The 14,656-nt window shown below is 40.5% G+C and overlaps 1 protein-coding gene across 7 annotated transcripts in view; it reads right to left on the bottom strand.

Moving 5' to 3' along the window:
• Lmo7 (LIM domain 7) overlaps positions 1-14,656 on the bottom strand; it is a 206,240-nt gene that overhangs the window by 138,433 nt on the left and 53,151 nt on the right. For all 7 annotated transcript variants that reach the window (XM_051160925.1, XM_051160927.1, XM_051160920.1 and 4 more), the window contains exon 2: positions 9,729-9,799. In XM_051160925.1, coding sequence (XP_051016882.1) covers positions 9,729-9,799 — 71 coding nt within the window. The remainder of the gene's footprint in view (positions 1-9,728; positions 9,800-14,656) is intronic.

Here is a 14,656-nt window from a genome sequence, read left to right as displayed (position 1 = left end):
AAAGTATAAAAGCATTTGGTATGAAAACTTATGACTGGAGTAGTATTTTCAAGCGTAAGTGGTAAAAACTGATATATTCAACTTTAACAAAAATAAAAGTTAACAGTAAATGCTGACGTGGGCAACTAGGTGGAAGAGCAGGAAGTCAATGCCAGTGCAGTTGTTGTCAGTTTCCTATGATGGCACTTTTACTGAGCCTCATCAGTGTGCTTGAGACACACTAAAGTGCAAGATACACTTGTATGTTTTCAGGGCTCATCATTTGGTATGGGATAACCAATGTGGGGGAGGGAAGACTGTTCCTCATGCTCTCAGAGCTCCTAATTGCCTGTAGTTGCTTGTCTGTGGTCAAGGCCCTATGAGATTTCCCTTTCCATGTTAGCCTGCCTCTTGTGTCATGCTTGTTTATCTCTTGGTTAGGCAGGCATGTTGTTGAGACTTCCTGGGTGTAGCTTTCCTGACATTTCCAGGAGATGCAATCTCACAGCAGACTTCCTGTTCCTCTAGTAAGTTATATTTATCTGTTTAAGAATAGTAAAGAGTATATATAACAACAATTAAATAGAAGCCATGAATTTAAGAGAGAGCAAGCAAGAAGGAGTAACTGGAAGAGGATGGAGAGGGAAAAGGAGGAAATGATATAATACTACTTCAAGGCTTTTAAAGTGCATACAGCAAAGCTTGCGGACCTAGCAGCAGACTCTTCCCATCCTGAGAAATCTCAATAATTACAAACTAATGGACTGAACACCAGATAATTTCTATGACCAGATCAGAACAAATGGCATTTAGACACACACTTCATAGAGAAAAGTTGTAGGCATAAGGTTACTTATGTAGTTTAAATTCTGATTTCCTGTCTAGATGTTGTGTAAACTCCGCTCCTCAGTTGTTCCCTGGTATGTCAATAAAGCAGCTTACAGCCAATCAACGAACAGGGGAGAGAACAGGGCTGGCCTTTCTGCCAGTTGAGGGGGGTCTGGAGGGTGGAACGGATGAAAGGGGGAGGGGAGAAATGGGGAAGGGGGGGGGGAGGAGTTAAAGGAGATAGGAGGGGATTCAGCCACTGACAGAGTCAAAGGAAGTTCAGGAGGAAGGAGCTGGAGCTGAGGAAAGCTACCAAGTACAAGTTTAGGAGGTTTGCTGGAAATAAGAGAAAATAGCAATAGCAAAGAGGCATAAGAACAGACTTAAACTGCTCAAGACTGTGTTGTGAAGCCTTGTATTACAAAAGAGTCTCAATTATTTGTGTGATAGCCAGTTTAAGAAATAAGCTAAGAGTAACAAACATTGTTTTATTTAAAAAAATAACTTCAACAAAAACTCATAGATCATAGACCTTTTATTCATCAGAGACAACACAGAAAAAAAAAAAAGTCTAGGTAACCTTGGGCCCAATGGTGACCTTTTAGGTATGACACCAAAAGGCACAATTCATGATAAAAATTCAAAATGTTTGTTTTCCAAAAGATGCTGACAAGAGTGAAAAACAAGCCACAGAATGAGAAAAAATACATTCAAGAGGCATACCTGACTGACTGTTAGCCAAAATTAATAAAGAATTCTCAAACTCATCAAGTTTAAGGAAAACAAAACACTGTCAAATGGAAACAAAGACCTTAACACTTATTCCACCAAATAAGATACACAGATGAGCAAATAAGATATGAGAAAAGAAAAGAAAAAAAAAAAAAAAAAGGAACTCCTCATGATAATGTCATCAGGGAAATGAAAACTGGAATAAAAAAAAAAAAGCATTACCACCACAAACTTATTAACCTATAATAAAAGCAAAAATCAATAACTTTGACAATACCAAATGTTGGCAAGGACGCGGAGCAACAAGAATGCCCATTCATTGCTGGTGGGAGTAGCAGGAAGCCACGTAACATTTTGGAAGACAATGTGTCATTTACCAATGAAACGAAACATATTCTTACCACATGAGCCATCAGTAACACTCCTCAGTGTTTACCAAATAAGTTTAAAAATGTATGGCCACACAAGCACTTAGACATGGATGTTTACAGCTTTGTTGTTGTTGTTTTTTGAGACAAGTTTTCTCTCTACAGCCCTTGCTGTCCTGAAACTTGCTCTGTAGTCCAGTATGGCCTTGAAGAGAAGTCTTATTCATAATTGCAACAACTTAAAACCATCATGATGGCCTCTCACATTAGGTAAATAATGGCTCACTCACAAAAAAGGGGGTATCATTTGTACAAAAGCAAAATAAGCTATCAAGCAATGTAGAGATACGGAAGCAATTTAAATTTATATTATTAACTGAAAGAAGTCAGTCTAAAAAGTATCTATATTGTATTATTATGTTTCCATATAATAACAAAATGTATTATCGTTATCTAATACATTATAGAAATATTATATTATAGAACTAGAATGCATTATTATAACAGGCATGAAAAGGTGGAACTATGAGAAGATATCTATGGTTGCCAGGTATGGGGAGAGAAGGCTGATAAGGCAGAGAGCAGGATTTTTAAGGCATTGAAACTCCTCGCCGTGATACTATAGTGCCATTCTCCCACTCATGTGATTAGGTGCTCTCTCATTTTTGCCACCATAAGCATGGTGTGATTCATATTTGTCTAGTCCCCTTTTACCTCTTTGTACTTTAGAAAATGAAAGCATTAGTGTAAAATGCTAATGTATATCAGGAAAGGGATTTAGCAACACCCATCAGTGAGCTCACGTCGCCAGCAGCATCCCTGTACCTACCTCTCAGTTCCCTCACACTTTCAACGGCAGGGACGCATCCTGCCTTTGCATGTCAGATATGGATTGTGTAATCTTCCACAGTGCCTCAACATTACAGGAGATTAAAAAGATTAATGAGACCAGGGATGTGGCTCACTGACAGCTGACAGCGTGCTTGCCTTGCATGTGGGACGCCCTGGGTCCCATCCTAGTCATTGCACTGTCTTCAGTGCAGGTGGCCCATTCCTGTCATCCCAGTGCCACAGAGGAGAGGGCAAGAGAGTCAGAAGCTGAAAGTCATTCTCAGCCACATAGCAAGTTCAAGGTGGCCTGATTTGAAAAGAAAAAATAAGAACAGTTTTTACCGATTTTGTATTTCAAGTGTTTGTTTTTAGCATTTTCCATGATGCGAAGCCTTTAAAATGTCTCTCTTCCTCTACCTATAGCCACACTCGCAAAAGAAGGGTTACTAGGCAATATTATCTAAGTGATAAATGTATTTATTGTGCTAATAAAATAACACACAGTTATGTGACAAGTGTTGCAAAGTTGTTTCTCTGAAACTTGTGTCAGTTTATACTCAAGTATACATTTTCAGATTCAGAGTTTGATGCCGCAATATAGACTTCTTCTTGCTCTTAGGGCATGCTAGGTCTTGGATCCACGGCCTGTGCACTCAAGTTTAAGCACATGATTTACCACTGAGCTGTGCCTCCAAGACATATCATTCTAAAAAGATGTTTTTGTTTTGTTCTGTTTTGTTTGAGACAGGGTTCCTCGGTATAGCCTTGGCTGTCCTAGGCTCACTTTGTAGACCAGGCAGGCCTCAAACTCACAGAGATCCACCTGCCTCTGCCTCCCTGAATGCCACCACACCCAACTGGTCTAAAAAGATTTTGTATTATTTACTACTTTTTCTTTCTTTCTTTTTTAAAGATTTATTTTTTTATTATGTGTACAATGTTCTGCCTGCATGTATACCTGTGTACGAGAAGAGGCACCAGAATATTCTGCCTGCATGTATACCTGTGTGCAAGAGGAGACACTAGATCTCATTATAGATGCAGCCATGTGGTTGCTGGGAATTAAACTCAGGACCTTTGGAAGAACAGCCAGTGCTCTTAACCTCTGAGACATCTCTCCAGCCCTATTTACTACTTTCAACAACAACGACAATGAAGTCACATGGCACTCTAATTCTTACAAATGAAGGTGGAGATTTTATTGTTTATAAATAACATTTTTCCATTTGTCATGAATTTGGCCAGATTCTTTTGGCTCATTTGTTTATTGAAAATTTTAAACTGTGTAGTTGATCCCAGAGTTATAGCTGCACATAATCTTTGACATGCTTTTTATTTTTATTTTTATTTCCTTTCAAAGCTTAAAGTTTTAAACTACTGGAAAAGAGGCTTTTTTACTCAAAGGCCTCTTTTTAGCTTTTTCTTATCATTTTGCTACAGACTGTATCCTAATATACAGTAAGCTTTTTAAATGGTTCACAGCCAACTATTTACCCAAATATTACAAATTGACGGTTCACCTCTTCCTCATTTTCTCCCAGCTCTTAAAATAAATTCTTACACATGAAAATATATTGCTGAAGTTCTGTTGTATTTTATTCATTTACTGTGCATATTTTTTAAAGCAAGCCACACTTTTAAAAGATTGTACTTGTCAGTTTTGTCATGTGTTCTAACATAAGGACAGGCAATTTCAGTAAATTTTATTAATAGAATTTTTCTATTATTGCCTGTTTATTATTCTATGTGAGTGCTAAAGTAATTACAAGTTTTGGAAAAGTGTGGTTAGATTCTCTAAAAGTGTTACAGTTTGCCTCGGAAATTATTTTCCTACACGTATACCCTTTGGGCTTGCTGCCCTGGTAATGAGCTATATAGTCCAATAACTCCAAACCTGAATGTTTGATTTAATCGATGGATTAATCTCTCAAAGGACTCATAACATGATGGCATTATCAGGAAGTGAAGAAGAACAGGCTATATGGTCTAACCGCAAGGTGATATGCCTTATGCTATCTCCCTCCCTGCTCCTTTTACTCTGTAGCACTGTGGCCACCACCATGAATGGAGTAGATCTTCCCTTTAACTACTATGACACTGTAACTTATCCCAGGCCAGCAAGTCAGCCATGGATAGAAACCCCTGAAGCAGTGAGCCAAAATAGCTCAGTCTTCCTTTTCAGCTGCTTCTCTCGGGGGGGCCTGTCACAACAATGAAAAGCTGAAAACTACAAATGTATTGAAGTATATTGGCCTCTACAGAAAGTTGTTCCTCGAAGTAGGTAGTGTTGGCCCTGGAGTCACAGGTGAGCCATCTTCCTCCTCCAGAAATTCAAGACTGCCAGGCAGTGGTGGCGCACACCTGTAATCCCAGCACTCAGGAGGCAGAGGCAAGTGGATCTCTATGAGTTCAAGGCCAGCCTGGTGTATAGAGCTAGTTCAAGGACAGCCAAGACTACACAAAGAAACCTTGTCTCAAAAAAACTTAAAAAAATAAATAAATAAATAAATAAGAAAGAAAGAAAAAAGAGAAGAAAAGAACGGAAACTCAAGACCAGAAACAGCTGCAAGAAACCACCTTTCCCAACCCACTAAATCCTGTGGCCCACTGCAAAGAAGTTTCAGGGATTCTCCAGTGCCTGGTCTTTCGATAGAAGTTCTCAACTCTAACAAAATAATGACGTACTCTAGCTATTAAGAGCAAGCAGCACTGTTCCCTATGTTTTCCACTGTATCAGAAATCACTTGACACTCCTACTGAAAAGAGTTGTGTTTGTATAACTGCCGGTTCTCTTCTACTAAATGGGTCTTTCTTTCAAGACTGGACCTTTCAGGCAGTAAGCTAGCCACAAAGGAAATATGAATACAAATGGGCATTCTCACAGCAACAGGTAGACATTTTTGCTCCCGTTTTCCAAGCAGCAAGCAAAAGTGGGGGTGGAGGGATGACCTGGTAACACTGTGAGAAGCGTCTCGGTGACGTGAACTATGGGGTCACCAAGGCATAAACTCAGACGTTTTATGTGCATGGCTGATGACGACCGGGACAAGAGCAGAAACCTGGGAGCATTCCAGAGAGAGGAAATACAGAGTGAGTAAGCAGGGACACGCCCAGTGAGACGATCTGCAAACAAACCTTCCTGCTTCACAGAGGAATAAAGAATGTTTTCATAAGAAGACTTCCAAGACTGCCATCAGAAGATGAGTAACTGGGAGATTGCTAACTGATATCAGTAGCTAGACGGAATGTTCAGAACACAGAAGGAATTGTGCCAGAGCCATGGCAAAGCAGGGCTGTGGATATATATGCAATGCAACTATTTTACATTTTTTTTTAACCTGTTGTATAGCAGTCCTTATGAATAATAGCCAAAACTAAAGAAATGAGGCAAGTCATGAGATAGCATTGATAAATCTCAGAGAGCTAGAATCACCTTTTTAAAAGTCTAGTCAATCTTTTCATTAATTCAGGAAAAATAATTTTAAGGGGGGGAGTGGTTTTGTTCCCATCTCACTACTAATAAAGCCAAGAGAATGTGTGCCTAAAATGAACAGTATAAGCACAAACAAGGAGCTGGTTCAGTTGGTAAGGCGCCTGCCTACATGCAAGCCTAGGGCTCTGAGATCAGATCCTCAGCAGCACGTACAAAGCCAGGCACAACAGCCTCATCATGCCCACACTGGGAAGTAGAAGACAACGGACTTATAGATCCCATCATCCAACCAGCCTCACCAGCTGAACCAACTCCAGATTCAGTGCCACATGCCATCTCAAACAAACTGGAGAATGATGAAGAGGGTACCCAATGTTCACGCTTCTACATGCGCGGAAACAAGCATGTGCTCGCACTTGCTGCACACGCACACACACACAGGAGTAATCTTTAACTTTCAACTCACTACATTCCAATGTCAAACTTGCTAGAACAAAAATTATTACCACAAACACGCTCACGCCAATAGTCCATCAGCCTGCTGATAAGTGCACAGGGTGGGGCTTGTGACTCAGATGGGCATCCTATCTGAAACTTCAGTGCAGAGGTGGATTTTTGGAGTCTGAAATGCCAGTCTTTTGTCAGTTGAGTAAAAGCTGAAAAACTCCTTCGACTTCTTACTTGGATATTTCAGAATGCGAGTTAAAAAAAAAAAAAATTGGTATTGAAGGATAAAAGCTAACGAAATTATTATATAAAACAGTAAGAAACTCAATATATATATATATATATATATATATATATATATATATATATTTAAATGTTTGTTGTCACTATTAGGATAGAAATTACATTTATTTTTAATTTATATTAATTTGGATCAATTCAAAAATTATTTCTATTCTAATTTGTTCTAGTTTGTGTCAAAATAGTGTTTTTAATTAGCTCTGGATTTTCTTACTTGTAATAATATGGTCATCTCTCAGCCTGGACATTTCAAATCATTTAGACCCAGAGCTGGTTCATAAGCTGCAGTCAAATGCAAAAGAGGTGTCGCAATGAGCAGAGGCTTGTAACCAGACTGCAGCCGAATCTCAGCCCTGAAGGCACTGTCTACCTCATAGCTCCTCCCCCGAGGGCTCAGGGGGAATCAAAGAAGAAGGGGCAAATGCATTGCCAGAGTCAGAAATGAGGATACTACAGAGCTGTGAATTCACAGCAGCCATGACAGCATGCACAAGAGCTGCACAAGCTCAAGCCAGACCAAATCCCAGCATGCAGTGGGGAGGTGGCATGAAGTTCCACTCCCAGCTGAGGACCTATTGGTAATCTACTAAGAAAGGCAGAGTTGGGCTGGAGAGATGGCTGAGACGTTAAGAGCACTGACTGCTCTTCCAGAGGTCATGAGTTCAAGTCCCAGAAACCACGTGGTGGCTCACAACCATCTGTAATGAGATCTGGTGCCCTCTTCTGGCATGCTGCTGTATATATGGGCAGAATGCTATGTACATAATAATAAATATAAATCTTTTTTTTTTTTTTAATGAAAAAGAAAGTCAGAGTCAGTTTTCTTCAGGGATACAAGACCTGAGAAGTTAGTTACCCATGCTCTAGTAATCCTATATACATGTATGCACATACAGGCAGCACTAGAAGACAACTGGATTCAAAAGCCAAAACAAACGAACTAAAAACCAAAAGCATGAAATTGGCAGAGTATAGTGAGACTAGGAGAATAGGAGTCAGTCAGAGATGGGGGGAGCAGATTTGATCAAAACACATATGTCGAAAATCCTCAAACAATTTTTTTAAAGTAAGTGGTGCCACCCTCAAACATGTTTAGTCACATGTTGAAGGAGGCGCTATTCCACAAGACAGATCCCTAAGTTATTCTGAGCTCAGAATCAGAAGTACGTAACCCACAAAGAGACTCCTTTAAACTGAGCATCTATTTAGGCTATGTGCTCTCATGAGGCCAAGCAAAACCCCATATTCTGTACAATGCCACCTAATTCCTCACAAGACCACGACCATGGAGTGTGGCATCCACAAACTGCTACCATCCTGAAAACCCTTAAGCAGACAGACTCAGAGCAAAGGCAGTTTTCAGGTCACACGCTTCTCAATAAATCCGTTTCCTCTCCTGCATCTCCTCAACACATGAGAAAACACTCACATCAGTTTACAAATCAGGATGACGTCCCTTCTGCCAGCCGCTGAGAAGATCATACAGCCCAATCAAGATGAGTTTAAATACTGCTCAGCAAGGACTATGAGCACAGGGCTGAATGAGGCCTGGGGCCCTGTGGGTGCTTCTCCTGGTCTCCATTCGGTGAAGCCACATCAAGCTGACATTTTTATGAAGCACAGCTGGCTCAATGCCAGGGACGTCTTACGGAGCGAATTAACGAATTACTGATATTCTCAAACAGAGGAAACCTGGACGGTTTCCTTGCCCACCTTCCTGACCACTCGTACCTAGGCCAAGGTGCCGGAGTTTATGCAGACCTAAACTAGACTACTGAGCACAGCAGCTCCAGGAATCAGGCAGATCAAAGGCCCTAATCTCCACTTCACAGACGGGGAAAATAAGGCTCAAGCATGAAAACTACTTGTAAACGTAAACAAAGTTATGTCACTCATGTGAACGTCCAAAAGCAATGGAAAAAGATATCTACCCCCTTGCACTTGGAAGTCTTTATTGCAAGAGCAGCCTTCAAAGGGAGAGTCAAAAGCCTCTAAGGGCAGCTTGTGGGCCAGCATCATGGTACATACTGGGCTAGAAGGACCCGGTCCCCAAAAAGGAGGGAGACATCTAGGTTCCAGTGGCCCACTCCCAGAGTCGGCATCTGGACAGATTCCATAAATATCTACGTGATAAGAGTCTAGATTGGAATTATCAAGTGCTTTCAAAAAATGTGGGTGGGTGCTCAAGTGCATTCTTACAATGTATTTGCTCACTGCTGCAACCCATACTTTCCTCCCGGATTTCAGTTCCTCCCTCCCAGGCCTGCCCCTTACCCACAGAGGTCACATAGCTGGTTAGCTGTACTATATAGCCACTAAAGAATCAAACACTGCACAAAGCCAACAACGTAGACCCGACGCCATCAATCAGGGCACCAGCCTGCTTAACAGCTGGTAATCACAGCCCGGAATGTTGCTCACAATGGCATCTATTAACTGAATAAATAGTCAGCGACTCAAATTGATTTAGGTAATGTAATGACTCCACTTAAACCTTAAAGAAGAATTTGCTACTACAGTCATCACTCTCACTGATAGAAAGGATCTTTTATAACAAGGCAGTTACACACAGTGTAAGTTACAGTCAGATAATCAGCTTCCTCCTCACTTATCTGCCCATAAAGTAATAACAGACTCTTGCTTATTTACTAATTAAAAATAATACGAATTTACTATCTTTAGATACATAGACCTATATAACTCCTTCCCTACTTGTTCATACCGTGGAGGTGTCAGCTTGCAGGGATCAAAGCTCACTTTGGACCAAGGACCAAACCTATGACAAGAGTGGACATGCCTTAAATACTTACTCACACAGCAGAACACCATTTTCTAGAGAGGCTCGGAAATCCTTTGTTTCAAAATTCTTCTCAGTTACAGCCTGAAAGACAGATTTGGGTATTAATTAAAAAGAGATAAGAAGCAAGGTAACTTCATAATTTTATTAACTAGTAAGCATTTACTATTCAACCTGAATGATTTGCATGCATCGCCAAAAGCCATTCTTCATAAACGGTGTCACAACCAGTTTAGTGTAAACAAACACCCAGAAAGAATTCAACAAGTGTTTCCTGTAGTGTAATCATTTTACTGGATGATAAACAAAAGTTACAGAGGCCGTGAATCCGAAAAAGAACAAGGGTATACAGGAGGACTTGAAGGGACGAAAAGGAAGGGAGAAATTATATAATTACATTATGATCTGAAAAAATAAAAAAATAGTAATTTTTTTAAAAACTCAACTAAATTTCCAATGTATTTTTAAAAAGTATAACTATGGATGGTCCACTAAAAGTAAATATACACAATTTAAGATATAAACTTGAAATAGCATTTACATATGTGCCTCATTTATTTCAATTCTACCTTTAAGTTCTTCATTTCATTACAAAGCTAAATAGCAGCTACGCGCCAGGTAAGTATTCCATGCCTGTCTGCAGGAATCCTTGTCCTGCCTGCCACTCTGGGGGAAAATGCAATTGTTTGGAATCATGAATTTGAAAGTGATTACTTTATATCCTGGATTAGCTAAAGGGGTCAGGCACAGGATGCAAGAACGTTCACCAAAGTCCACCCGCTCACTGCTGATGTCTTTGCAATTTACCTAGGACTTTTAATCCTGTGCTGTTCCATAACGGCCAAGATTGTACCAGCCAGATAGTAGGCCAGTCTGTCAGGTAACAAAATTACAGCCACTTTTCTGCTCAAAGTTAGCAGAGCAAAGCATGGTTGTGTGCCTATATTCCATAAGAAAGAGACAGAGACAGAGATAGAAACAGAGGAGACTTAGTTTCTCATAAGTTGGTTTTATAAGAGTCTTGCCAGGCTGTGATATCCTTAAACCCAGGAAGAAGAGGCTCCTTGCCCATCTACAACAATCACCCATAGTAGAAACACACAGCTGCATAAATTAAGCATGAGCCCATGTTTCTGTCCCTGCAGGAAACACTAGGCTAAAGATTAAGAATAAAAAGCCAAGTCTTTCAGTCATCTAAGTAAAGGCAATATTTAAAAGCACAGCAGTTTGTCTAGACAGAGTGAAGTACTCCTTTGGGAATTACCTTGAGTGGCCACCCAAGGAATGGCTCAGATAACCTGTGCACCCAATTCCAGAATTCCCCCACAAACAGATCAGAAGCTATCTCAAAGTGAGGTTGGACCCAAGTATGGAAAGCTCCTCAACAACTCATTCTTCAGGAATCTCCTACCCATAGTCAAAGAGTGAGGGCCACAAAGGCCCAACACAGTCAAAGCCACTATCTGTACTCCAAGCAAAGCCCTCAGAAGCACTGGTATAGGATGGCCATGACATTCTCAAACCAATGAATGAAAAGCGGTGGCCTATCAGAAAGAAACCCCTGTGATCTGCACTTCCTCTTGGTGGGGAGCTGGCGGGCGCACAGAGGAAGGGGAAGCAGGCTATCCAGATGAGACCTGATGGGCTGCAGCCACATGGTGGGGAGGAGGCCCCCATCTGTTAGAGGGCAGGGAGGGGGGAGGGAATAGGGTGGAAGAGGGAGGGAGGGTGGGAATTGAAAGATGCAAGCGAGGGGATAACGACTGGGATGTAATCTGAATAAATTATAATAAATGAAAATTTTTAAAAGGAAAACCAGTTGATTGCACATGAGTGACGGAAGTTCATGGTATTCGATACTATGTCACTGCTCTGTGTGCCTCTCTGTGCCAATGTCATTATGTTTCATCACTACACCTTTGAACTCAGGTAGTACAACTTCTCCTAGTTTTTCTTTTTCCAAGATTGCTTTGGTTATTTAGGGTTATTTGTGTTTTCATATGATTTATACAACATTATACATACACATATACAGTATACCCCATTAATATGTATCATTTTATGTTTTCATGTAATTCAATATTAAAAACGCTTCTCTCTGCATGCATCTAAAATTTTCTTTGGTAGATGTATTTATTTAACATGCTTTGATCTGTGATCTGCAAATACAGGGAAAGAGCAATGAAAAGTGTCAGTCAGTACGATGCATGGGCCAGCCCAGAGAGCAGAGTGTAGCCAATGACAGGAGGGAAGGGTCTTGAGTCACACAAAGCTCAACTCCACCCAACTTTCCCTGCCTAAGAGCTACGCCATCTTGAACAGGAAATCACCTCTCACCCAAGTCTCTTCATCTAAGACAGGGAAAATAACCACATGCTCAGCCACATGTAAAGGCTGACACATTTTACAGTACTGGGTGAGAGTAGCCAGAGAGTGTACACCTAGTCCAGGACTTGAATCTATCCTGAATTTATTTGTCAATATTCTCATAGTTTAAGACATAACTAGGTTGAATTATGCCTAGAATACTAACTATTTAATGAAGTTGAGATACTGAATTAGAGCTATTCAGAAACTCCAACTACCCACAAGAGCTTATTTTTAAAAGAGTACTGAAAGGGAGCTAGAGAATTGGCTCGGTGGTTAAGAGCACTACCTGTTCTTCCTGAGGACCTGGGTTCGAGTCCCACCACCCGCATAGTGACTCAGAAACACCTGTAACTCAAGTCCCAGGGGGTCAGGTACCATCTACTGGCCTCTTCAGGCACTATATACACATGATGGATGAACATGGATGCATAATTTTTAATGAATATTAAAAATTACAAAAAGGTAAAATTTCTTTCTTTCTTTCTTTCTTTTGTTTTGTTTTGTTTTTCAAGACAGAGTTCCTCTGTATAGGCTTGGCTGTCCTGAGCTCACTTTGTATACCAGGCTGGCCTCAAACTTACAGCAATCTGTCTGCCTCTGCCTTCCGAGTGGTAAGATTAAAGGCGTGCACCACCACAGCCAGCAAAAATGGTAAAATTCTAACATGATTTCTGACCCCTTTCCTAGGTCAAAATACTAATGTACTCAGTCATCCCTCAATTCAAATAATGATTAAACCATACTTTATTTATACGGCACTTATAAAAAAATATAGATTGAGTATACAAACGTAACTATTTTTATTTGTGTGTGTGTGCGTGTGTTTGCCTGCCCACTCAGGCCTGAAGAGTGTGTCAGACCCTCTACAGTTGGAATTTCAGGTAATTATGAGCTGACGGGTGTGGGTGCTATAAACATAACTCGGCTCTCAACTGGTAGCCGGCCCAAGCCCCTAGACAAAGATTGTTAGTAAAACTCTATATGTTGTGGACATGGAAATCTGGCAGGCTCAGTAACTATAATAACTAAAGAAGACCAGCATCCCAAAAATCATCTTTTCTATGTATCAGAAGTCTTAAGTCTGGCACCAGACAGATAGCTCAGTGGGTAAAGGTGATTGCGGGCCAAGCTTGATGATTTGAATTTGATGCCCAGAACCCACATGGTAGAAAGAGAGAAACTACTCCCACAGCTGACTTCTAACTTTTACATGCAGGCTGTGGTATAGTACATATGCAACACACACAAACACACACACACACACACACACATGCACACACACACGCAGATATACACGCACATACACACACTCTAAGAATTCTAAAGTCTGTACAGCCTCGGACCAGAATGTGCAGACCTAGGAACTTACACTAAGACAAGACAACCACACAGGGACATACAAAATTAGTTGTACAACATTATAGAATAAATCACAGTTGTAAACACCTTACATTGCCCAGCAATAGGAAATTGGCTAGAACATGATCCACCTGGAAAAGTACACAAAATTTCAACTCATATAATGAAAGTAGATTTATCCTTGTAAACAATCCTTACAATGTTTTTCTATAATTCTATAACAAAGCATCATACAAAATACAAAGTAGAACTATTTTTGGTTTTATGTGCTTTAACCATCACAGGTGTTTGTGCAATGTACTGGCTGGTTTTGAAAGAGCAATAGTCAAAAGAAACCACACTCCACCAGGCGTAGGCAGATTCCTGTGTTTCCCACACATAACGAGAAGAGAGAGGAAGGCTCCACTTGTTAGACTAGATACTTTCTCATCATCTCTGCAGCTCACACAGCATTACATTCAGTTCGTGTTATTATTTCCATTTCACTGCTAGGAAACACGAAGTGCAGAAGCTGAACTTTCCAGAAAACCATCCCACACAGCAGACTTTAAAACCCAACAGCACAGAGGAAGGATAGCAAGCTACCAAGAAGAGACTTGATACCCTATGAGCATATACAGAAGGAGGAGGTCCCCCTCAGTCACAGTCATAGGGGAGTGGAGTAAGCGGAAAATAGGAGGGAGGGAGAAATGGGAGGATAAAAGAGATGAGATAACAATTGAGATGTATTATGAATAAATTAATAAAATATTTTTAAAAACCCAACAGCAGCTCACGGGCACCTAGTAAGAGGATGACAACGACATCAGATGGTGAGATGGTGGGAAACATGTAAATAAGTAACTCATCGTGTTTAACCTACTTAGATTTTAGACATCTAAATTAATGTAATTCACCATTATACCTTCAAAATTAAGTCTTAAAGAGCCGGGCGGTGGTGGCACACGCCTTTAATCCCAGCACTTGGGAAGCAGAGGCAGGTGGATCTCTGTGAGTTCGAGGCCAGCCTGGTCTACAGAGTGAGTTCAGGACAGCCAAGGCTAAAACAGAGAAACCCTGTCTCGAAAAACCAAAAACAAACTAACAAAAAAATTAATTTTTAAGTGTTGAGAGTATAAATAACAACTCAGATTTTTTTAAAAATTCATTGTCTGACTTGAGTGAGATACATTACCTAACACAAACTGAGTGTGTGTGTGTGTGTGTGTGTGT

Source organism: Acomys russatus, chromosome 18, assembly GCF_903995435.1.
Source record: "Acomys russatus chromosome 18, mAcoRus1.1, whole genome shotgun sequence".
In the NCBI taxonomy this organism is placed as follows: Eukaryota; Metazoa; Chordata; class Mammalia; order Rodentia; family Muridae; genus Acomys; species Acomys russatus.
Note: the sequence above shows the minus strand (reverse complement) of the source record. Positions and strands in the feature narration are given on the sequence as shown.